General features: G+C 37.2%; 2 protein-coding genes and 1 non-coding gene across 5 annotated transcripts in view; 1 reads left to right on the forward strand and 2 right to left on the reverse strand.

The window, feature by feature from the left end:
* Positions 1-947: 947 nt before the first annotated feature.
* On the reverse strand, positions 948-1008 carry LOC145945483 (U6atac minor spliceosomal RNA). Its single transcript, XR_014426866.1, has one exon. It is a non-coding gene; the product is annotated as a U6atac minor spliceosomal RNA (small nuclear RNA).
* A 533-nt stretch (positions 1009-1541) lies between these two features.
* LOC145944634 (uncharacterized) lies at positions 1542-26344 on the reverse strand. 3 transcript variants are annotated; one of them, XM_083053143.1, is made up of 4 exons: positions 26162-26344; positions 5598-5872; positions 4315-4587; positions 1542-4074 (listed from the first exon to the last, which is right to left on the reverse strand). In XM_083053143.1, exons 1-4 carry the CDS (start codon positions 26169-26171, stop codon positions 3730-3732), a joined length of 903 nt encoding a protein of 300 aa, XP_082909269.1. In that variant the 5' UTR covers positions 26172-26344; the 3' UTR covers positions 1542-3729. The 3 variants fall into 3 exon arrangements, with proteins under 3 accessions (XP_082909269.1, XP_082909258.1, XP_082909279.1); XM_083053132.1 differs by lacking the exon at positions 26162-26344 and adding an exon at positions 21020-21910; XM_083053153.1 differs by lacking the exon at positions 26162-26344 and adding an exon at positions 6322-6480.
* LOC145944651 (uncharacterized) overlaps positions 15506-26865 on the forward strand; it is a 250870-nt gene continuing 239510 nt past the window's right edge. Inside the window, exon 1 of the mRNA XM_083053178.1 lies at positions 15506-15550. The gene's annotated coding sequence lies outside the window, so the exon portion shown is untranslated. The remainder of the gene's footprint in view (positions 15551-26865) is intronic.

Consider the following 26865-nt stretch of genomic DNA (forward strand, 5'->3'; position numbering starts at 1 on the left):
TCAAAAATATTAATTGAATTTAAAGTATTAAAACATATTATTTAAAACATATTATTTTATTTAATTTTATTTGGTTTAAACTGTCAAACTGCTAACCCTCGCGATGACCTCTCGATGCTAGGAATATAACGCACAACGCGAATTGAGACAGTCAATCAACATCGTGGAAAAGATGCAACAATACTCGCGAGAATCGACTTAACATGCCTTTTTTAGAAAGGGATTAGTCATACGCTCGAATAAATTCGTGTTATTTATACAATAATATATTTAATAAAAAATTTTATAAAAAATGTCAAACTAAAATTTATAATATAGAACGTGAAATTAAATATAATATTATGATTTATAGTCGATCAAAGTAAAAGAAAATAATAAGTACTTCCGTTCCCAATAGTAAAACAATATGTAAATAAAATATTGTAGAGGATAATTTTTGAATAATTACATATTGTGTAAAATTATGTTGTAAATTAAACATTTATAATTTATTAAATTAATTAGTGGAGTATAATATTTAAGTAAATAGACTGAATTAAGTAGACAAATATTTTAGTGATTTTATGCATTTTACGTAACGAGCAATTTATTAATCCAGTAGCCTCGCAATTAAATTATAGTAGATACATTTAATTTTTATAAACGCAAAGTGCAATGAAGAGCCATTACAACCTATTCACTCTTCGTGTACTCCTATTACAATATTTGATGCGTCTGGGAAATCTTCCTATAGATAATGAAGCTGTGCTATGATGTTGACCTGATCACTTTTACTTACAGAAAAGTAATAATTTAGTGCAACATATATTATTACATAACTTTAAAGCTTTCGATAAAACAGTTACTTAAAAATTCACAATAGTGTGGTAGTTGTCATTATTATAATTACAATTTTGTTATTCTTAAAATAAAATACGGCTGAATATATCTTGTAATAAAAATGTGTTACAAAAAGGTTGTCAATCCTTGTCTAAGATAATACTAAACATCTCTTCTTTTATAAAAAATGATGATCATTTTCGCTTTATGAAAACAGTAATAAAATTGTATGTATTGCAGTATTGCAATATTTATGGCATGTATATACACATAAAGTCTAAATATTAAATGGCAGTAAATATTTAATGGCAGTTATATACAAAAAATTAGCGTTACTATACATATTACTTATCTAATCAACTGCGACTTAAAATATTATTTAAATATCGCTTTACTGCGATGAAAGACAGAGAGAATCATATTTATTGAATTAATTAAATAATAATATTCTTACCTATACACATATTATTTTTCTTTGCTATACATTATGTACACAGAGAGAATTTTCTCTTAGAATTTACCCTAAAAATCATGGTAATCCTGGGATAATATGGTATAAAAACAATTTTATGAGAATTTCTCTGATTAATACTTATCCCAATAAAAATAATAATACCTATTACAATAAAATATAAAATATGTTTGATCAATTTTACTATGGAGTTTAATAAAATTAATCAAACGTGTTTTATATTTTATTGTGATAGATATTATTCTTTTTATTGTGATAAATATTAATCAGAGAAATTCTTATAAAATTCTTTTCGTACCATATTGTCCCACGATTACCATAATTTTCAGAGTAAATTCTAAGAGAAAATTCTCTCAGTGTAGATAAATGACCGAGTTTGCTAAATAGAACGGGAATCCTTCATGTACTCCTGGTACTTCCGGTCAAATGTTCGCTTTTGCACATTCATGTTATTCATGTAAAAGGAGCATTTTACACAATATATCGCTGAATTAAATTATTATGTGAATTATTAAGGTATCTCTGTCATCCAAACTTCAATTCGATACAAAAGACGGGGTTTATTCGAGACGATTACATATAAGAATGACAATAAATAGTATATGCAATGGTAACGTGGTGTATACAATAAATAGAACGCTGTATAAACAGAACGCTGTATAAGTATGCATATACAATCGAATAAATACACTACGTATTTCTACTGGATAAAATGCATAATGTATACTTAAGAGTTTAAGTGCACGTCTACGAGTAATTTGAGTCGCAGCACGTATGCGACAAAATTATGTGTAACGCTAGATAATAACATATTTAAGTATCGTTTCAGTATAAAAAAATCATCAGAAAATTACATATAAATATAAATACATTTTAACCTATCGCAAAGGATCTTGTCACACATGCTGGTGCTCAGGAAAAACTCTAAGTCTCTCGAACGATTCTCTTAAAATTCATAATAATCCTTTGTCACCGCTTTTGACGAACGCTCTCTGATTTAAAGCGAGACGAAAGAAATCATGAAAAAATCCGGAAAAAAAATCAGAATCCTCGGACTTTTGACTCCGCTAAAACGTTTCTCGTTTCGTCTACGGTCATAACGGATTAACTATAAAAGATAAAATTGTCATGTGTTCGCACGACGAGGCGAGATTCTACGGTAAACATATCGAAAAAAAAAGAGGAAAGAATCATCTACGTCTAAATACGTGTCAGTACATATCACGTTATATTTATATATGTATATATGTATGTGAGCACACATATATTCGCCTATGTATAAACGTAGGAACTCTGTACGTCCGCGTACACTCGGGATATCACAGCTAAACAATATTAAGCTCGCCATCTGCTTAGGTATGCTAGGTAAAACTAGAATAAATAGGTTTCACGAACAGCCTAAAAACTCGTCGTTGATCCGTTCACGTTGCTATCGACACCTGCATATATATCTTTTATCTATATATGTCGCAAATTTTGTCGATTTAAGTCGAGTCTCGTGTGTCCGTATGACAAACCGTTTTGATCGTGAGCTTTATAATCTACGTTAGCATATCGATATAAATATCATGCGCGAGACGAGGTCAATCAGACGTGAGAAATGCATTTTTCTCTTTCTCTTTCTCCCTCTTTCTGATACGCATTTCTTTTTTTTCGTTGTCTTCGGATAGCTGAGTGCCTAAGAATGAAAATGGGCTTTTGATATGCCTTTTGCACACGCACGATACGATTACGAGTTTCAGGTGCACTTAGCCGCGGCTGTAATTTATTGGACCGATATTTCATGAATCTATCTCTCGATTCAAGAACATGCACTGGTATTTTGAAACATTTTTATCAATGTTAACTCCACGTCGGTATATATTCTGTATGTTATTAGATATATAATACTGTTCTGAAGTAGATCTTTTAATACTGCGGTCTCTAGTATGCCGTGTATATAAAATATTTGTATTATCATAATCAAAACTTGTTGATCCGACATTACTGGAAAGATATTTATCAAATTAAGCAAAGTGTTCTTCACGGCTCCGTTGAGATATCTAATCTTAATACAATATCAGGCACGATTCTCTATTGACGAAACTTACAGAATATTAAACGAATAAAACTATTTATAAGTATCTGAATGAATGATAGCGACGATGGAATAAATATCAAAATTATGTTAATATGATATAAATATATGTTCGACGCTGTAAAGAGTGGTGTGTCTTTAAACGCTCAACAGATCTTGTCGATATTAAACGCAAAGAAACAGAAAAATGGCTAAAAATAAAGGCTTATCTTAGCTTCGTATTGCCTAAGAGTCCTTTTTTTCATCGCAAAGATTCTTCAGATTCGAAATGTAATGTATACTTGTTTTTACAGATTTTAATTATTCGATAATTAATTTAATTTAATTTAGTTACTTCGCTCCTCGATATTCGATGAAGGAACTATTTCAGTTCAATCTGTTTCCTTATCGTTTTAATCCTCTTTTTCAACGATTTTTTATGTTTTCTCTCGAGAATACACCGTCTTTTAAGTTTTTTCATATGCGTTTCGTTGTGTAATCTAGTTTTGCAAGTGTCGAATTTCGTCGCGTTTAAAACGTTGAGCATTATTAATTTCCAATTAAATAAGAAAGTCTTATAGTTCTTTAACACTCCCGAGTCTTGAATCAACATTTGTGTTACATCTCCCTCTTTACTCCAGAATTTAGATGTTATTATCGTTCTATTTTTCGGTAGGGGAACATCAATTTGCAAATTATACAAAGCGTTCTCGACTTCGCACAGCATCTGCAATGATACAAACAAGGTGTTAATTTTCCACGTTTGCACTTTCACTCGTAAAACACATTTACAAGGTTTATAAACTCAATGCAAACTCAATCGGAATAATAAAAGTTTATATCTCATGCTTGTTAAACGATTAATTTATGAGAGATTCTACCGCGCGATGGAAATGCAAATTTCAATTAATATCGAAGGTGTTGACATAAATCTTGTTAGAATGAGTAATATGCCACAGCTCTTTACCTGAAGGATCTGATTAAATGTTACGTCAATCATCCAGTTCCGAGTGTGTATGATTTCAGTGGCTTCGACACTTGAGTTGAGATGAAATTTTCCAAGTTCATGAAACGTAATGGCTAACCTTTGAAGATTATCGTATAAATGTGGAAGAATACGCTGAGCTTTTCTTTCCTTGTCCAGGCATGAAACTTCATAACAATACCACATGAGCTCCTTCGTAGGCAACCAATTAAACTTGTTCTTGCCATGCATAGCTACAGCATTTTTGTAGATTCCCTATAGAAATATAAAATAACATTTTAATCTCACACATAATCTGATTTAATTACATTACTCCGGATATCTATTAATGTAATAAATTTTTTCAAATTTTTTATAAAATTCTATATACATTTTATCGATTATTTGTGTTACAAGCGTACAATTTATTTATATTTTATTTTGAAGTACATATATATAATTTACTATTGTGCACAAATTATATTCTTGCGCAATATTATATATGATGTTATATTCCATAAATTCACTAAACTGCAGTAATTGTTATATGTATATGAATTATATTTAATGGATATCCGGTATGACATTTGTGGACACAAGTAATTCTTGATTCTGGCATTAATTTCGCGATGGGATATAATCAAATCTGAATATTTATACTGCTCTACGGTATCGGAAATCACGATATCACAAATCTGTGTCTTGGAATGCGATCGCGCATATCCCAGCATAATCTTTAAAGTGATAAAAGTCGATAAACAAAATACATTGCTCTATCCAAGCTGCAATCTGCTGAAATAAACTCGTACGCTCTAGTAGACGATAATATCTGCCATCTCGTTACAACGGCGCGTTATAAAAAAAGTAAAGCCTCTTATATAAATGCATGCCATTCTACGAGGTTCATCAGAACGATATTATAAATACATTTAATAGTAGTCGATGATATTTTTATCGTATATGAGTTTGTTTTGTAACACGATGGAAGCAATTTGTCAACAAGTATAAGAGATGAAAGACGCAGCGCGAGACTCTAAAAAAAGTAATTATGCTGGTTATGCGTGGCACACACCGTAACCAATGCAAATTGCCGACGGAAAGTAGGATTGTGCACAGCAGAGAGACGGGAGACGTGTTGCATTGTGAGCACGTGCGAGTCCCCCTCGAGCAATTGACTGCCCACGCGATTTTACCCCGACGCGATGCCGCGCCGCAATTAATTGCGGAATCGCGGTCGCGAGCGAAGAGCGCTCTCTCGTCTCTCTCTCTCTCTCTCTCTCTCTCACCTTCCTCTCATTTTTGAAACATTGGTAGGAGTAGCGCGCGACTCGCATCTTCATTCGCACTTTCTTCAAGAAGTTGTGCACACTATGTCGCTGCTGCTGTAGATTCGTCGCCACGCTCGTCAGCGTAGTGCCGCAAGGCTGTAACCAGGGTTCCGTGGTGCAGGGCTCCGTAGGGTTGCACTCTACAGAAGTAGGTTGCTCGCACACTGCTGAAACCGAGTTCATCTTCAACCTCCCCAAGATAAGGAAGAGAGTAACTATTCGTGCCACCGAGTCTGTAATCGAAAGTAGAGACCTTCGTCAAAGAAATGTTTAAAGAAAAGTACAGTAAAAACTAAAATTACGAAAATTATTTCTCTTTTTTCTCTCTTTCTCTATTTGTGCGTTGTACATATAAAAATATTGCACACATAGTATTATAATTATTTCAATTTAAAAACTCAATTCATTATTGTTAAGTCAAACTGGATAAATGATTGGCAAATTGAGATATTCGTATAATAGTTGCAATAAATATATAACTCGCTATATATCATGATAAAATGATATTTATATTTATCAAAGTTTACACAACCGATTGTACGATAATTTACTAAAGCCGATAAAGTCAACGGATCACGATTGAAGAAAGGTCGCGCGCTATTTTGTACAACAAGAGTAACAAACGCACATGACGAGAGAAAGAGAGGGATGGAGATCCTTCCGACTTTCACACTCGGCATACCTATATGAATACGTAGGTATCCACCATCGCACCTACGCGTCAATTTAACAGCGACCAATTGCCGCCCCCGCAATAGGAAATGGATTGCAAATCGGAAAATCAAGATTTATTGCATAATTAAACGTCACAGTTAACATCTTTCCTCGTAATACGACACGTCGCAAATTTACCGCGGAGTGGATTTTTCCAAATTTTTTCGCACGCGATTCCGCAACGCTTGTGTGTTAGCCGAGAGAAAACAATATGTGATAATAGATGGATTAAATTATTTCTTATGAGTCTCAGAACAATAACAACTTTATTAAAAGAGCGAGGAGTTGAAAAAATAAAAAAAATAAAAATTTAATTTGTAATCTGTAACAAGAGAAAGAGGAAAATCTCGAAGAAAAGAATACCATATTTTTGTTTTCCCACGCGTATTGTTAAGCTTCGAATGAAATCGGTATCATATAATACTTAGCATTGCGTAAAACGCATCGTATTGAATGCATCGAATCAATTCTTCGATAAATGACATTCAGCATCCGCGAAATCTAATATCGATGCTATAGTAGCGCCGTAAAGACCGACAAAGACTTTATGGACCACTATGCGTGGGCAATTAACGCGGGTTAATAGTTCGTGCGTGCCCACAGAAAATCACGTGTAAATCCATTCGAGGTGACGATATAGACGCTCTCTCAGTTGCGAGGCGTGATGCCAATTCGATGCGATAGTTCGTCGACAATTCGCACGTCGGTCACGCGTGAACTAACGTGCGTGCCACAATCATCGCGCTGACGAAAGCGCACACGCGCAAATAATTGACGTTTCAACGATAGTTTGGAATAGTATCGCGCAGCTTATTCACACTTTCTGTCATTGCCACACACACATTTAAAAATAAAAAATTGCTAAAAATAACCAAGATAAGATATATCAGGCTCATATAAATTAGATTTGAAAAAGTATCTTAATATTTTTTTTTAAGATGAAATATTTAAAAAATCTCTGTTTATATATGTAGTTATGCGATTATCTCATTTGAGTCGATTAAGATTAATCTTAATTACTGTTTCAGTTTGTTGCAAATATCTTACAGTAATTAAAGTAACGAGACCATTTAAATTCGAGATTATCTCGTAAGTTTTTACATGTGATATCGAATTAATCTGGACGGCGTAACAAGTCCCAATTCAATTAACCCGTTAGCGCAAAACACTATAGGAAGTCAGTCGTATGTTGTTGTGTATCTTATCGTAAACTCACGCCTTTTCTTCCGGAATCGCCCCAAGCAGTTTCAAGCATCCTGTATTGTCGGCTATGCACATTGCGTGGGCGTGTGCTAAAGAAGCACCCAATATTATATACACTCTCTAACGACCATCGCCCCCAATTATATCAATTTACGTTCTTACTTACCGATTTCTTGCGTTTATTATCTCGTATCTAAGGGTAGACAGCTACAAAGTATCTTTTGCAAAATTACTTGCTTTTGACAAGCTACGATTTAATTTCGCTTTAGCGCGGTATATCGATAAAATAGATGTATTCTTATAAGAATGAGGTATCACAAATTAGATAATTAGAGATAATTAATCGAAAATTAAAAAATTACTAATCGCTAAAACTAAAAATTATGTCCAAATAATTTTTATGTTTATGTGTTTCTTAGATCTTCGATATCTTGGTTATTACGTAGAATAAAGAGTAATTATTTTTTAAAATAATAGTAGAATTGTCTAAATAAGCTCCTGGCATAAAATAATTGACGATAGATTATAATTAATATAAAATTAATGCAACAACGTGAAAACAAAGCTAAGCTCCGCAACAAAAATAAAATTAAAATGCAATACATTATTTTCTGGTATAATATCCCTGTAATCGCGATCCACCTATGGGTCACTAAATCGCACGCAAGAACCACGTTATTCCTCTATAGGACTTCACCACGTGCAATTATTCGAGGAGGCGCCTCATCCTGTTCTTACTATACACTCTCATTACACGCGATAATATCGATTCGAAACACGCTTCAGAACAAAACGTCCATCATTCATACGGTGAAATTATCCCAAAATATACTTCTTTTCAACCATTCGCATTCCGGGCAGTGTCGTGTCGACAGAGTAGTTGCCTCCGCGGATTTAATGCATGCCTTCCTCGTCCTTCGATATAAGCTCCACCGAGGAGTGGAATCGCGGCTATTCTCCGCGATGGATTCCCCGGATGCCAGTAGTCGGACGATCAGCTCTCGGCCCTCCGGTGATTTGGCGAAAAGGGGGCGGGAAACGGGGAGAGAGAGCGATGCTCTTTTTTTCCGCGGCACAGGACGAAGATTGTTGGTTTTGCAGCACCGGTACCGCGGTGGTGAATGCCCCCAGGGCGGCAAAAGGCGGTTGCTGCTTTCTGGGAACGGATCGGAGTCCCGGCCGCACCAGGAGCGGTGATTGCGTGGTGATTAGCCTCCACCTTCGCCTCTCTTTGGACCGACGAACGTGGAAGACGGTAAAGAGAAAAGGAGCGAAACAGGCGAGGGAGCATACCGCACACACGGGCGGAAAGAGACGCGAGTGAGGGTATCGGGAGATAAAGCGCCAGTATTCATCGTCGTGCGGACTCTGCGCTACGGACGAGTGTGGGAGCGAGGTGCCCGATACACTCGTATCATTCTGGGCTGGCTGCTGGCTTCGTGCATCGCGTATCGCGGAGAGAGAGAGAGAGAGCGAGAACGCCGACGTGCGTTGAAAAGTGCACGCACGCACGGAGATAAATGCGCGGTGAGAAAAGGGAGTAAAGAGAATAGAAGAAATCGCGATATGCGATTAAGTTGTTGCGTATAAGTTGTAAACAAATGTCTCATTTTGCGGAGAGACCGAAATATCATCTATATATGCAATAATTTTCATTGTTCGCCCGAGTGAAATATCGGAGTAAATATACTTGAAATTAATGTTTGAAGAGGCGAGCCATGTAGAAAACCATATTAACTGAGAAATTGTTGCTTGAAAAATAACAAAAAATTACGTTCCGTAAAAAGAAATCATTAGTTAGCGATGACGTATCTTGATAGATATCTAGAGATAGCATACGTGCAAAACGTCACGCGACTGTCATACGCCTTTATCGTGAAAAATGCGCGCCTTTCGTTACTGCAACGTCATTCGTAGAGGTATGTGGGACGCGTAGTCGCGTCTCTTTCTATATTTCTTCTCGAGTGGTACACGCGTATACGTGCTGATATATACGCGTAAGTAATGTTTATGTACCGAAGGAACACACTCTAATTGAACCTGTAGCGAGAATATCAGACGGGTGAACGCACGGCGAGTACCAGATTAGAAAAGATAGAATAGACAGATTATACGTAGTAGCTCGCAACATTTGATATGGTATGCGCATCGGGGATCGTTGGGAACAGTCTACAGAAGTGTCAGATTTCTCCCTCGCTCGAGTTCTGAATCGAGAGGTGATTAAAAAGTCGACGAGAGAGAGAGAGAGAGAAATAAGAAACGGATCCGAGCACATCAAAAGAACGCGACTGAATTAACGCGGCGTGGTATTGATATCGCGGTTAGAGAGCGATAAACACGTGCTAATTACGTTAATAACGAGATTCAATAATATACATGTAAAAGTGATTAACGCGGAGAAATGACATTTGTGTTTCGTTTCCCCAAACGAACTATTAAATCTAAACTGAATGAAAATGATAGGATCATCTGTGACACTCTGGCGCATTGTCTTCAAACTTTGTAATCTCCGATCTTGGACCGGTTTTTTTCTCTCCGCGAGACGCGGTCACCGCAGCTTCCCGCATAGAATTTAGCTTTCGTTGAATATGAATCAGCCAAGGGTGCGTCAGTGCGACGAAAACGTTCGCCAGACGCACAATATCTCCCCCGACTTTCTTCCTGCGAGCCCCGGCCGCAATCATCTCTGCGGACGACTTTGATTTACGAGGTACGCGGGAAAACTCGAGACTCTACCCGCGCGTAAGAGAGTTCGCCAAGTCTCCGCCAATGGGTCCCGACCTCACGGATGCACCAAGCAGATTAGCGGGGAGCGCGCAGATTTGCATTTTGTCTGGTCCAGGGACTACTAGGCGCATCTCGTCCGGGAGGATAGTCTCGGAGGAGGGCGACCCCATCCATAAAATGCCGCTGAGCTGAGGGGTTTTAAGTTGCCAGAGCAGAGAGAGGAGTTGTGCGCGTCAACCTCCATCCTCCTTTACCTCCTCTCGCCAATTCCAGTCTTTATATGCTCCTTTTGTTTTCTCCCTCGAAGGACTTCTAGCCTCGCCACGCGTTCAACTCTCTCGCATCTCTCATCCCTTTAGTCTACCTGCCGCGCGTTGCCGACGCATCGAATTATCGGAGGTGTCTCTATGCTGACGCGTCGTAAAATGTCTGTAATACGCGAGCGAGGCGCCTCGGTGTTACGACGATATGGATCACTGATGTCATACTGACGTCACCCGTCGTTTATATCCAGAGGTGACAACCTACCGTTGGCATCAATGCAAGAGTCGATCTGACACGACGTTCCGTAACATGGGAAAGAGAGATGAGACGGAGGGAAGAGGGAAAACGTAGGAATGCACGCAGTCGGTTAGTATACGGCGTTCAATGTCATCGTTGATTACGTTATCTCGATTCCTCGGCCTGCGATAGGCCGCACACATGTGTATAAGAAAGCGTCCGCGAAGGCTGATTGTATACTATAACGTTAATTACGGTCAAATGGTAGTGCGACGATGGGTTGTAATATCTTTTTTCCTTCCCCTCTCTCCTCTCGCTGTCTTTCTCTCTTTGCTCTGTCATAGTTTTTTTCTCTCCTTCGATTCCTTTTGATAGCAAGGATTACGCAAGTTACGACTTTTTTTTGCCGCGTCAACGAGAGAACGGAGTACTTGCCGTTAAATGACTACTTATGCGTTAGTTCACGTTGCAGGTAAAAGATATCCGATTTGTGAAGTATGCGGGACGCATTTTATACCGTGACGCGCTCCTTGTTTAATCTCATGAATATTTCCTCTGATAAGATGTAAAAGAATACGACGATCTAATCTGACACTGATATATAGACACGTAATAGTGTATATGATATTAATTAATACACAATCTATCTCGAAATTAAAGTATTCGAATTAAGATACGTCTTTTCACAAATCTATAGAAAAATGACGGAAGAAGAAAGAGTCTTCGTTTCTTCTTTTTAATTTTATTCGTACAAGCATATCGAAATTATGATATACTACTATTTCTTTTGTTTTTAGAACGGAAGCTTTGCCGATCGGATTAATTATCTTATCATATTTGCGGCTCAGTGCGTTATATGTTCCGCCGGATCGATATGCATTTATACACAGGGATAAATTATCTTGATCCTAACTTAATAACGGTTTGTAACACATACGTGAACGTAAGAGAAAGCTTGCGCTGAATTATATTGTTAAATTGAGACGGTATAAGAGGATCTCGCGCGGAAAGAAATCGCGTTGTAAGTACATAATCACATTATTACTCCGAACCATTGATGTCTGAGAAGAAGATAATTACGATGTTATATAGAATTATATTCGATAAAATCACATATACAGTATGTAATCCGGAACTTAATTTTTAATGATAGATTTTGTGGCAAATAATTTTTTCTTTTCTTAACAATTTAAAAAAACAATACTCATGATAACAAAAAATGTTTACAATTAAATATTTCTTTAAGAAAATTTTAACATAAAATTCTGAAAAACCGAAAATTTAAAGTTTACAGTTTATTCTTTTATTATATTTTTGTACAAGTTATTATCATATTCTGATGTTGTAACTTTTCACATTTTTATAGAAGAGAAGTCATTTATTTTAATTGATAAGAAACTAACGCAAGTCAGAGACATTAATAATAATAAGATATGTGATTTTAAAAATTCAGATAATTAAATTCTATAATGTGTAAAATCATTTTTAGCATTTTTATATTTAATTAATAATAGTATATATATAATCCATTTCAGTATGTGCCTTTCTGTCGGTCTGGCTCATGCTTAGTTGCGATTTTTCTTAAAAAATATTGAAATATAATAATTCATGCATTTATACATCTATTCAAATAATCATATAAGGAAGTGGCTTATAGCGCAATCTTCAAACTTCCGTTTATCCATTAAATTCGTAGGAAGGGTGCGCACAATGGGTAAGAAACTGGTCGTTCGGTCTCGTCGCAGTCGAGAGTAATTCGCCATTTGTCGCGTAGTCGATTCCGATGTATCTTTTACGAGCGACGGGATAAGGATGCGTTCACAATGCGCAGTCCGTGTTTTCTCTTCTCTGGTTTGTACCATCATCATCGGCTTTGAGATCCCGCGAAAATCATGACTTTGATAACGGCAAGTACACGAGACCAAGGTGACAATATTTCGCCGCAAAACAAGACCGTCGTATACGCGGGACTATAAAAACACGTACATACAGCATGTGTTAAAGAAAGCAGAAACCATCGAGTGACTAACGGCGGGCGGTCTCGGATCGGGAAGGACATAAAATCGAACTCTCACGCCGCGGTCCGTAGAGGACCTTTACGATGATCTCGCGTACCGTGAATATACAGAGACGTCAGCGGGGCCTTCAGATGGAACTAGGTACGTGTATACCACGCCCTTCCGTCGACCCTTTCGACCCTTTACGATTTCCTTGCGTAGTGAAACACGCCAATAACGGCCTCGACCTCAGATCGTAAAAACGGTAGGTTCTGTCATCGCGCGCTCGAGTCACCAAGCATTCGTTAGATTGACAGCAAATACTCCAAGGTCTTAATATACTACGATCGATGAGAGTCAAAGTGACATATATATAGGATATATTTTTTTTGTAATATTATATTAATAATTTTTCTCAATTTTCCTGCATTTAATTAATCCGTGCAACTATTGCATTATAAAAAACAAGCATGTCACGCTCGATGCAACATTTGTGGAAATTCTTATGTACGAAATTCATCACTCAGGTTAATTGATGTTAGAGCCGCAACGTACGTAAGTAGGAGCGCGATCGAGTATGCTGCGAGAGCACGTGATGCCCGTGTGTAATCCGTAATGCACGTGACTCGTTCGGCCGACTAGTGAATTGCGACGCGCGTCGTACATGTGTTTGCGTGAGCGCGTGTTGTACAAGGCTCGTGGTTGCGTCTCGTCGGTGTGTCGTGCCGATCATTGAACCGGCTTCCCAACACAATCGCAGTGAATCAAAGTTGTCGGTGGTCAGGCACGAATCCGGCCCCGCTCTCCACCCACGACATTTGCGCGGAATACGCGAGGCCCGTGTTCGATACGTAACAGATTTTACGAAGCGTCCGCGAAATGAATTCTTTTTGCCGATTCGCTTTCGCAGACGATTGCTGCCTACGCGTTGCCGGCGAGGCTTATACGTATATTGTCTCTTTTTAACGACGCGGCAGTGTAGTCAGTTACGAAACTCGCGTTGCGTTGATAGGTTTAGTCCAAAAGTGCAGATACTAATACAATCAATTCGTTTTCGGGCTGACAAACGGTCGAGACAGATTGTAAAAAATGAATTAAGCATGTAACTGAATATCGTCAGATTAACCCATTTGCAGCGACAGACGTGACAGCTCGTCTGACCCTGAAAGCTATCAAAAAACTTAATCACCTTGCCCAATATTATTTGAAATTATGTAATTTTTACATATGAAAAAGGATATGATATTATATGAAAAAAGATCAAGGATCTATTAAAAAGAAACCTCGACTTGAAACTGGTCGAAGAGTATCAGCTAAACGAGACATCGACACGAACTTTTGCCTATCTTGTATATACAATACTGAATCGGTCCTTTGTTACATTTCATCGCATGTTTTCTTCACCTTCCACCCACAACAGCGCTTTAAGTATCATGACGTCGTGACAATAAGTATCTTCTTCTCCCGCTTGGAATAATAAACTAAGTCGGCCGCGCAGATCGCGGTATGTATTGGTGAACTCACACCCGGTGTTCTACAAAGGATGCGCGATCGTTTTTTGTCAACCTCAAGATCTCGGATCGATCGTTGTGCATCTTGCCTGTGTATCACGACGAGCACATTCAACCCATTCGAGACTCGGCAGCTCCACGTATCGGTATGAATGAACGCATTGCTCATTGCGCGCGCGACCTCAAGGTATAGAGAATAGCAATCAGCCACACGATGGATGATGTCAGGTGGCAAGAGATCACAAACGGGATTTGTCTTCGGCTGTTGCTCAGTGAGTGTTTCGCGATTGACCAAACTTGTCGAGAAACCAATATGCACAGCGATTCTCGTCGTATTTACACAACTAATTAGCTCAATTTTTCCAATTGTGAGAAAATACTTCCAAAGTATTAAAATCGAAGTTTTCAAGAGATGTAGAGTTTACGAGGTATAAACGATAAAAACGTTTTAATCTTACACTGTAAAAAAAATGTAATGTATTACATAAAAATATGTAAAATTACATAAATAATAAGTGTAAAATGTATACATTTTCATTATTTATCGTGTAATTTTACACGTATTATTTATGTAATTTTACAAATTTTTTTGTATAATACATTACATTTTTTTTACGGTGTACATTTATGGCAAGTTGAAATACAATGAATTTTACAATTTAAAACATGCGGAACTAATTAAATCGGAATTAAAGCACGGTAAGCGTTTGATATTACTACTGTGTACGCCCACTTCAGCACGCACTCTACTTCCAAAGCGGTCGGCGCATTAAAGTTTTCCTCTAAAGATGACTGTTTCAAAGAATGAAAGATACGCGTTATAATTTCTACGTGTCGTGCATAGTTGCGGAAGTGAGTATACATTATCGTGGTGTGCCAACGGCAAGCTTCGGGCTCCGTAATTGCTATCGTAGGTGGTGGAATATGAAAGAGTTCGCGGTGGAGCGCCTCGTAAAGCTCGGCTCACCATGCAGCGTGTAATTTAAACATTGCCTCACTTCTGTACCACCCGCATCGCGAACTTCTAAGTTTGTGCGACGAACAAAAGTGTGGTCAACGTAATAGTCTGTTAATGACAATAATTGAGAGTTGATCAAACACATAAAACGTGCTCGTGCGTGTGTATGTGTCTGTGCGCGGATGGAAGATCAGGTTTACAAAATTTCACGAAAGATATGGAGCGCACGTTATCCAATTTAGGATGTTAGGATTCGTTATTAAGCATCGACCGGCTTCAAGCCTGGTTATTAAGCAATCGGTTAGTATATGATTTGCTATAATATCGTTAAATTAAAATCGTCGTTATTTCGATCGGTCAAACACGGCAATCAAGTAAAAACTGATCCCACCGCCTAATGTAATCCTTTAAAGATGTCGGCAAAATGAAGCGTAAAAAGATGTTAAGAAAATGCCGCGGGATATATTAAGAGTCAGAGTCACCTTGAGAAAGCAACGAGAATGATCCGCCGACGCGTCTTAAATGCAGCATAGAAGAAGCTGCCGATACTTAACGCGCTCGTAAATCCGAGTAATTAGCGACTCGTTACGGATAACTAAACCGCGAGTAATTCTAAATTACAATACAGGGAACATTATGTCCTTCGAATTATGAATTAAGTCGAGAGTTCGTTACGATTCTAAAGTAAATCTACCTAACTAACCTATGAATATCTTTCGCGAATGTAGGTAGAAGCAGACGCTAAATAATCAAGTTGTTTAGCTAACGTCTGAGAGCAATCATTATATTTAAAATGTCTGCTACCGACAGAGTGATTGCATAATAGTTTTATTTCTTTTTCAATCGTAGTTTATACACTTGGATATCTAATGTAACTGTTAATATTGTAATTTTGCAAGATAGACGAAAAAATATTTTGCAAAACACGCGTCGTATTTTTTATCTTATACAACAAAGATAATTAAAAAATATCCATTGCATTTTATTTTATCACGTGTATAATTAATTCTGCTACACACAAAGGATTATGTATGTTTATTTCACGCTTATGCGTTTTTGCTCTTTGATTAACATATGCATTATTTGTCGATAATTAGACTTATTAAGTATGATTTTCCCGTTCACGTCACAATGTAATCGCCGGTCCACTTTAGTGTTTGACGCGCGAAGCGTTCATACATGTGCGTTTTTTTTTCTCAGATGTTCGAATAAGATAAAACCATGTTTGCCATGTTTTTCGTGGCATTGCACGAAATCAGCTCAAATAAACGCGTGAGAGATCGAAAACGCAACGCAAAAGTTACCGCGACGTCCGTAAAAATTCCCAACCGATCGCACGTGATCGATTTAATCGAATTGTTTATAAATAATAAATACCTGGAGGTTGTTTCAGAATCGTCATTTCGCGTCCGAGAACGAGATCGAATTTAATTAATAGATAGTAATTGAACACGAGAACATCTGTCAGAAAACTGAATAAGAATATGTATAAAGTTGAAGTTTTATTTCGAGTCTTTGATTTATATATTCGTAAATTATCCTTTCCTGTTTTTCTTTTTCTTTCCACATCTTTGCCTGCGCACGTTTCGCGTCGTTCCTTCGGTTGTAACTAAGTACGATTAACAAATTGCTGCAAAAAGTAACCCCGAGGCCTTGGCCAGATCGTTCGATACTTCATTGCTGACGTATCCCATCAGGATTATATGTAAGCTGACTGCTAATAGATAATTCTTGTGTCTGCAATTTAATTATATTATAAAATTAAAAGAATTAGAAAATTCCAAAATTTTCTAGAATTCTAAAATTTTAATCTAATTTCGAAAAACAAATATAATTAAAGATTGAAAATTAAAAATAATATATGTACTATAATAATAATATACTAAATAGCAAGCTATTAAATAGTCTAGCTGTTTTCTTTCTCTCTCTCTTTCTACATAATTAAATACTTTAATTAGTAGAAATATGTAAAATTTTAATCGATCCGCTTATTATTTAATCGTAATGGAGAAATAAAGAAAAACCAAGGTTATAAATCAAGATGTTAAGTCAACATCTAATGTTAGAGAGAAATATTACTCTATTGTCTGATTTCTATCTTAAATCGGATCTTATAATAGCAGGCATCGGTTAACTGAAAGTCAACGTGATCCTTTCATAAAAGACAATTCGCGGCAGAAAAATCCATTCTATTGCGAGATATACGGTGAATCTTCGACTTTTATATGCATACAGTAATTCTTCGATGTGTCACGCGCGGTCTGAGCGCTGGCATAATATTTTCATTTCACGCTGGAGTGCTCGTCTGTCCCATAATATGTCCAGTGAACCCTGCTGAACCCAAAACCACAACCCAGTACGCGTCCAAGTCGCTCTCGGGACCGTACTTTTCTTTTATTTCCGTTGCAGGACGTAAGTCACTTGGTGACACTAAGGGACGTACAAAAATTTCACGATGTAACTCATCAAAACTTCGTGCTGTGTATTTTATAGGATGTCGCAAAAAAATATCGGCTTAAAAAAAAAAAAGAAAAATTTTACATATCGAATTCAGAAAATGATAATTATTTTGATAATTAGCCAAAAATTGCATCAATCATTACCGTCATTTATCAATCGATCGAAATGAAGAAAACGTCGAAGTGCGCCGCGTCGGCGGAATTAATAACCTTATAATGACTATGAGAACCAGACGAAAATAGAAAATCATAAAATTGCCAGAATTTAAAGCCGGCGGCTCGGCTCGACCTGACAAAAGAGAGAAAGGTTTGCCTGAGAGTTGTTTGACTCTTCCCTCGTTCGTTCCTTCCCACCTCCGTGAGGAATCGCTTTCGTCCCGCGTATACATACGTATATGAAAGTAGTGAACTTCCTTTCGGCGAGGGGGTACCCGCAAGGAAAGACCGCACGACGTACGTGCGACGGACGCGGTACAGACCTGGGACTCCGGAAGACGACCGAAGTGGCGTCGACGCCGCCGCCGTCATCCTCGTCCGCTGGTCCGCATCGTCGCCACTTTCAGCAATGATGGGGGACCACCTCCGGGGCGCGCACGAGTGTTTAATAAACCGGTTAAGGCCCGTCCCCGGATCTGTTTGCCTTCGGCTTTTGTAACTTTACTAGTGTTGTGACTCGAGTCCGCGGAGCCTACATGAAAAAAAAAAGAGGTCCGCGCGATGGTACCCGAGCAAACAGTCCGTGTGTGTCTCGTATCAACACGAGACGCATCTCTATCGGCGGCCGTACCTTCTACAGAGTGGTGGGGAACGTGGAGGTGGAGAACAGACAGTTCTCGGTGACGAATTCAAATTTGTCGTCCCGGAGGTGGTCACCCTTCGGCGGAAAAGTTTTATTAAGTGTAAGAATGCAATTGCATCGCGAATTTGTATGTTATTATATATTTTTTTTAGATCAATGTCTCTAAATACTACTGAGATTATTTAGCATTATTTATATATATATTTAAATCTATTTTAAATAATTTAAGATATAAAAAGAAGGAAAGTACATTTTTTTATATATTTTTTTTATCGACGCAACTCGATATGGGCGAAGTAAATTCTCTTTAACTCTGATTATGAAGTTACTATTGGAGCGTATGGACTAATTATGTGCAGCAAATTAATTGCAAATTAATTCAAGCAATTATTTCTAATGAATTGGAGATCTAAATAAGTATGAGAGATTAAATAGATAGCAATGAGTAAGACTAGTTTGGACGTAGCAATGACGCGGAACAACGGGCTATCGCGGTTGAGAGAACCGCTTTTAATCCGCAGAAAATAGATAGAAATAAATAGATATGATTGAATATAAATTATTCATTGCGGTTAATATCACGTATGTACCAAGATAAGATTGAAAATATAATTAAAATAGCCAATGACATAAATTCTTAGAATTTTTGTCACATATACACTTATGTCAAATAAAATAAATATATAGTTATTCGCTCATGACTTGTTTTCGCATAAATCTATATTATCAAAATATATTCAGTTTATATATGATATATTGGCAATTGGCAGTATTGTATTGTATCATATAAAATTTTGCGTTTTTTTTTTGTAACAAAGATTCGTTTGATAAGAGAGTCAATTCAAGAAATGTTAATGCATCAGTAAATATGTTGACGATATAAAAGGTCGTAGGTAAATTAAACTATTGATATCTATCTTCTTGAGCGCCGGACTGACTGAAGCCAAATAAACACACTGGCAACCTAATCTCATGTACTGACTCATTTTAATGCTTAGTCATTAATTAACGAAACAAGAATATTTTAAGCTTGGAATCACAAACACACTGTAAAATAAAGTTAATTGAAAATAATAAAGAAATAATTAATAACATTTTTTACAAATTATAAATAAAATAATATATAAATATAAAAATAAATAAATATCAATATAAAAATTCTCTGAGAAATGAACACATTATGAATAAAACAAAATATACATTGCACGAATGTTGTATCATTTCCGCAAACAATGACACTATAAATCTTTCGGCTATCAGTCTTTCAGTGTTATATGAGAAATGTTTGCATTGTTATCGCAAGAAAGTAGAGCTTAAATGTATTTGTCGCTTAAGCGCTTGGGATTAAATTAATACAAAAGCTAATGCTATGTCGATTTTAATTTTTACTTTTTTTTCTTCAAAAGAAATATTTTTATATTATCTGCTTTTTTTGAAAATCAACTTAAAATCAAACAAAATTATTTGTATTGTCAACATTGATTAAATGAAATTAATTTTTTGAAATTATCTGATATAAGTATTATGTTTAAAGTATTTATTGTAAAATTATTTTAAATTGTTATCACACAGAAATTATCTGTAATTTAAATTATTTTCTTACTTTAAGCAAAGTTGTGCACCTCACGATAATAATACTTTTAAAGTAATACTTTATATAGTAAATTACTGAAACGTCGCATACAATCAACACCGTAATATAAGCGTAATTACAATATAAACGACGATCTTATATTCTTTTCCTTTAAGTATTACGGGAAGAATAAATGAGAGATGTTTTCTGACAAAAATGACCCTGAATGAAACGAAAAAACAGTTGAGCGCGTTGAGCATAGACTTAATAACCAAAGATTCTAAAGACATGCATTTTTGGTTATAGTTGTAAAAAAGCACGTAAATTCGAAGCGAATGAAAATAATTACATGTTAATGAAATAAATTATAGAGACACGCAGTTGCGCTAAATTATTTTTTCCGTTCGTTATTAAACGCGGCTCGATTATCTTCTTCTTTCTCAATTGACCAGGCAAGATCACTAACCCTCGTTGAATGCAATCGATAAAGATGATAAAAAAAAAAAAAAAAAAACAGCGGATCGTGCGAATTAAGAGAAACGGTATCTTAAACGTTGCGGATTCCTCACGTGTCATTGCGTCATTATATACGTTACAGTAAAACTTGTTGTCGGACGATCGTTTTCTTTCATTCGGTTCCGCGAACTTGCCGCGATAGAAATGCGATTTTCATTCTCCGCGAAAGCGGAATGCGCGATCCTCGCGGAGACGTCAACGCCAGGAGTGAAGTAACGTTTATAATGTATGCCGGCGAGAGAGGAGGAGCGAGACACGCGCCAACGCAGTGTAATATCCGCGAAAACGTTTTCGTCTGTTGTTGGCAAATGTTTGCGCGCGCGTCGAATAGCTCATCTCCGCGAGCGGATGCGAAAGCGAGAAATATATATATATATATATGCGCATTAGAGAAAGTGGATAGAATTCAACAATGTACACACACCGCCTTAGTGTGGCGAGGGCGAAGGCTCCGGCCACCAGCAGATCGAAGATCATCTCTTCCTCGTCCTCCCGCAGATAAGTCCTCGGCTGCTCCAGGCGACAGTTTCCGCTCGCATCCACTCGCGCACTCGTGAATCCCTCCGCGAATCCGGTGATTCCGGAATTGTTTCGAAAAAATGATACTGTTATTGTTCGCTATCGTCCACTGTCACTAGGCGACAAACTGTCACGCGAGGATATCGAAATCCTCGGGATGCACCGAAGTTGCGATACCCAAGAGTCGAAATTACGAAAGATGCACCAAAGTGTTACTGTACATCAGATGGATGTCAAAGTGACATAACAGCGCACTAGAAATCTCCACATCGTCAGAGTTTCCGCAAGATTTTTGCAATCGGTCGGCCTGTTCTCCGTCGGGATGCGACAATTGACACAACGCAACCGGCTGTCAACCTGCGCCACGGTAAGATCCTGGTAGCTGCGGATGATCCCGCCTGTTGACATTCGAGGGGCTAACGCGCGCCTAATCTAGAATCCCTGCTGGAGTTCCCATTGACTCTATGCAGACTTTTCAGAAGAACCACCGGCGCGGTAGACCATTCGGCTTGCCGATCTCGTGGTGACTGAGTGGGTTCCCCGGTTGCGACTTCCAGTTACTCACTCGAGCTCACGGACTCACTATTCACCTCGTCCTCTCGCTCTCGCACGCTCACCGGCACTCGGTCCCACCTCTCTCCCTCTTGCCACTGCCTCCAGCCCCCTTCCGTAGTCCCACCGTAGTCCTCGGCCTGTCAGTACGTCCTCCCTGTCCTCCCACCTGCACGCATGCCACCCTTGCTTCGCGAACTCAGCGTGGGGAGATATACTGTACTCTGGGCTATGCATTTCGACCCCCGGGGGTCACGTCGATTTCATTGCACGAACGAAATGTCATTAGACTCGTCGATCGCTTCGCGGGTCCATGCGATAGATATTTCGAGAGGCGAGGGGGGATTTAATAAAAATTATATAATACAATTGACAGCTAAACACACATTTTTCGAGAATTATCTTATGAAAGATGCGTTAGTTTTAATTAAGCATCAAGATAATTAGCAACAAATTGTAGGTCGAGGATTGGAACGAGAAAAAAATAGTCTCGAGGATTTTTAAAATACATTGATTATAATTGAAGTGCGTGCAAATAAAACATAAATTAAAGCTCGAAATGTCAAAATAATTGCATCTGAATTACTTAGAAACTCGTTGCAAGACAATCAATACGCGTAAAATTTTCGAGATATTATCTTCATATATTGAATGCAATTGTTTCGAATTTGCCGAAGGCATTGTCATATAACGTTAATCAAATGAAGATGTAGTCATTTAGGGAAATAACCGCATCAATATATGTGGAAACCAGGAAAGTAAGTTTCTGTGTCGGGCACGTGGCTCGTAAATCAGTGTTCGCGAAGAAGGTGTATATTCTTGACACAAAATTGATGACTAAGACTTGTTGCGTATATGTGTCTGCTAAAAATGCTTAACATTCAGTCCGTCTAGTCGGTGTTTATATTTAACTTTGCATCTCTCTCTCATTACTTAAACGAGATAATTTGATCATGCTGAAATTAAAATACTTTACACAAATCTTACGCACGCAAATTAAAAATAAAATATCGCGATCGAAAACACCGTGTTACATTGTTGTCAACCATCGTTAAAATTATGCACACACAGTCTCAAATAATTATATAAAAATAGAATTTATTCCGATCATATTATTCTGTTTGCAAATAACGTCCGGTCGAAAGATATCGCACAAGACATGTGATATTTTTATTCTGTTGCTAAGGATGGGAGAGGAATAAAGAATTGCGCGCGCGTGTGCTACGTCATCGATAAGATACACATTCGCGATTAGATGATCGATTTCGATCTCGTCGATACAATTATAACAGCATTGCATACTTATAAATGAAACTACACGCAATATTTCAGATATGAGATGTTTAAGATATATATCGTATTCGTGTTTTCTCGCTATGATTTCCGGCGATTTCGTCCGACACCTATTGAGTTGAATCACTTTTATTGCACGCAAATATTTGCAAGGCGGTATCGTAGCCCGGCGAGAAACCCATGGCCGGTTCCATTAACGCGTGCAAATTATTCGAATATTATGCGCTACAAATTAGACGGCCAGCATCGAGATGGTCCGTCCGCTGTGGGCTCCACGTCGGTGCCGGCAAACGCCTCGGGATTTTAATTTAACGATGTGCGCGCGGTCGCTTAACTCAGGGTCCAGAAACGCGCGGGCTTCCTCAGAGGATCCAGACGTAAGAGGATCGAATTACCGCGCCAATTATAGTGCCACGTCGTTAATTGACCGGTAATCCGTCCTACGACGAAAAGATGTCTGCACGCGAAAAAAAGATGATTTAAAATGCGATTTACCTCGTTAAGATCGAATAGCGACACGATATCTAACCCACAATAGAATTAAAAAGTGTAAATCTAATAGTACATTTCTGAATATTATATACTTTTTTATATGTATACACATGTATAGAGCGATTTGACGTGAAATAGGGAATATATACTTTAACGTAATTAATAAATTAGCATACATATTACATATAATATTGATTTAAAGGTCCAAGGCATCATATAGACAAGAGAAAGTAAAGAATATGTAGTGAAAATGTTAAAACTAATTAAAATTTGTTAATGCACTTACAATTTTAATTTGTCGCGATATATTCTTGCAGTTAAAACTTAATGTATTTTATTAACTTAAATTTTAATTTTGTTAATTTGTTGATATTTTTATCACATATATATATAAATGTCGAATTTCGTCATGTGTATTTTTATCGCGGTTTATTTGCATATCTGAAATACCCTATTTACGTTTTCGCGCCTTATCGAAACGGCATCGAAAGCGGCTGCATTAACGTTATAAAGTTTTCCGATAAGAATCGATGGCGTCGAGGAAAAATTGCGGTGGGCTTCCCCGAGTTTCTGTGTAAATTACCCACTTTTTAACATATTTTTTCCATTATGTAACGTATAACCGACAAAGCTGCAGGCTATTTCCGAGCAACTGGCGCGCTCTTTTTTTTCTCTTTTGATAGGAGAAAATGGAAAATTCTCGCCACGCTCGGCTAACTCTTGAAATCGACCGATCTGTCGACATGAGATACGAGCTTAATCTCACTGTCGATAGTAATGCCGTTTTTGCTAGTGTTGTATACACCAGAACGGAAATGCCTTCCACTCTTGCGATACTTGGTCCTTGGCTCGGTTCACTTATAATTTTTTTATCTATGTCCCACCATCTTTAGAATAATACTCGATCTGATTGGTTAAATCTCATTGCTGACTATTGGTTTTGATTGGTCGGTATTGGATATTATAAGCCTATGTGCGCGAAGGAAGTAGTGTGTGAATGTGTTGCGAGAAATTATTCTATATTATCCTTATTTTTAATTGTCATTTGTTTTTCATTGAATGCAATTTTTTTATTAACTGCTTAAAAGACATTTATAATCTATTCAAGATTTATATCTCATAAAAATTATTGTAATACTTGAAAATAATTATTAGAGATTGACTTAATCAATTGATAAATTTTTTAAATACATATTAACAGAATAGCAGCGCGCAGCTTCGTAAAAATGCTGACAGGAGACTAAGCAGGATTATATGTCAGTATAGAGGGGGCCTTTTTGTTTAATCGTTACTTCCTGCCTCTGTGGATATATCGACTTCGACTTTATTTATCCGGCCTACGATGCGATAAGATTAAGATAAATTTGATCAGTAATTTGATTCACATTTATGCATATGCGTACTTTGCTCATATACTTTGTAATACGTTGCCACGTGAGGAATCATGCGACTTGCATCAATCCGCATCGCGATAAAGACGATAGTCGACAGGTAGCCGTCAAGATGGAATAGGCGCCAAGAAGATGATTCACATAGAGATAAGTGCGACACGTGCAAGTTTATTTATTTATTATGTTATTGTCAATTTATTCAATCGCGTTGATGATGAAGATTTATCTATTACTATTTTGTCGCGGCAAACAATTACGTTACGCAAACGCTGTGCAAACTATTTCATAAAGCCACAAAAGTGAAATTATATATCATCACGATTATGTGAGATACACTGATTGTCAGTAGATGCGACAGAAAAATGAGCGTTTTCAGAGAAACATTGCTGAATGAGTGCATTATACGGTTCTCCTCTTGTGCAAAATCATTCGCACAGTTGCTGTCGGCCGATTTCTTGACTGCAGGCCACTCCGTGGCTTGTTGCAAAGAAAAACGAGATGAAGCGCTGTTTTTCTTTTGACGATGTCGCTTTTCAGAATCAATGCGAGAACAAAGGAACGGCGAGAAATCGCGGTTTCTGCTGGATAACATTAGTGCCGTGATGCTCTGAACGCTTTCCGAAGCATCATGGCGTGAGCAATTTGTCGCAGATGTATTTACGTCAGTCTGATACGAAATGAGCCGTGAAATTTATCCATTCCATTAAAAACGGAGACTTTTTTTCTTAGAGACGTTATTTCTAAAGTGCCGCTATTTCAATGGAGAAAAACGTGCAATTTATACTGAATTATTTGCTGAAATCAGGTTGTTGCAAAGATGCAACATATCGCGATTTAAATGTAAACAAAACATTACAAGAAAGTTTTTTTTATTTACATTTAGTAGACAATTCTTCTTAATTTGATGGCTTTGATCAATATTATTTTATTATATTTTAAAGAAGTAAAATTTAAGTGATCGTGCGATTATTATGATAGTATTTATGATAGTAAATATAAGTAAAGAAGTTATTCATATATGAAATATTTTTTTATTCACACAAGTATCATGTAGGTATCATCAAACGAAAGCATTTTATTACACTATTACGTTTAATTAATTTTAAGAACAATATCGTATTAAAAAGCTTCAACAATGTACATTAAAAAGAATCTTGATTAATAATAAAAAATATTATTTGACGTGCACTCAATAATATTATCATGAATAAAATTACAAATTTATATTCTGTGTATAAAATGCTTACTCTGACGAGACAGGTTCCATTTCTCAGAAATGTTGGTTTGAAACCGAGTATAATCATGCGTCATTCTCACCTAGCCGCATTCTCCTTGCTCGATGTTAATTCCCCTTGTTGACTACTTTGTACTTCTTGATCTCACGTGCCGTAGGACGAGTCACACGCACACGCGGGCGAGTTTAAAGCGGGTCACTCGAGTGATCGAGAGTTGCGATCAGCGCACGCTCCGTAAGGACACTCCCGTCGTATCAGATTAATGAATGACTAGGCTGGAGTGGAACTATGAATGAACTCCGTTTAGCACTAGAGTACTATATATCCGCGCACTTTGTGGGCGTTTTCTGCTCTCGGCCAATAAGAATAAGGCCCTCTACGGAAACTTGCAAACATGAGAGGATACGTCCAAGTTCTTTTTTCTCTTGGAAAATTACACCCAAAACTGAGGGAGAAACAAAAGAAAGAGGGAGAGAAAAGAGAATTGAGATAGAGAGGAAAATCCTTGTATTAATCATCAAATCCTGCAGCAACATCAAACATGTATCACTTTGAGAATATTTTTTCCTATTTGCTAGACTCTGAATTAACTTTGAAAAACAAAATTGTTAACAGAATTACACTTTTTAGCCAAAAATGCAATTGCAATTTTTATTTTAAAGAATTATACCAATTTTACTTCTAAAGACATATGATGCTATAAATTGAAAAGCTGTGATAAAACCTGATGTCTTCGATGATTTCAATGAATAACGGTTTGAAGAATTTATTTACATTTTTTATTTA

This window comes from Prenolepis imparis, unplaced genomic scaffold (assembly GCF_030444845.1).
Source record: "Prenolepis imparis isolate NDT839.2.m4 unplaced genomic scaffold, iyPreImpa1.0 SCAF_1, whole genome shotgun sequence".
In the NCBI taxonomy this organism is placed as follows: Eukaryota; Metazoa; Arthropoda; class Insecta; order Hymenoptera; family Formicidae; genus Prenolepis; species Prenolepis imparis.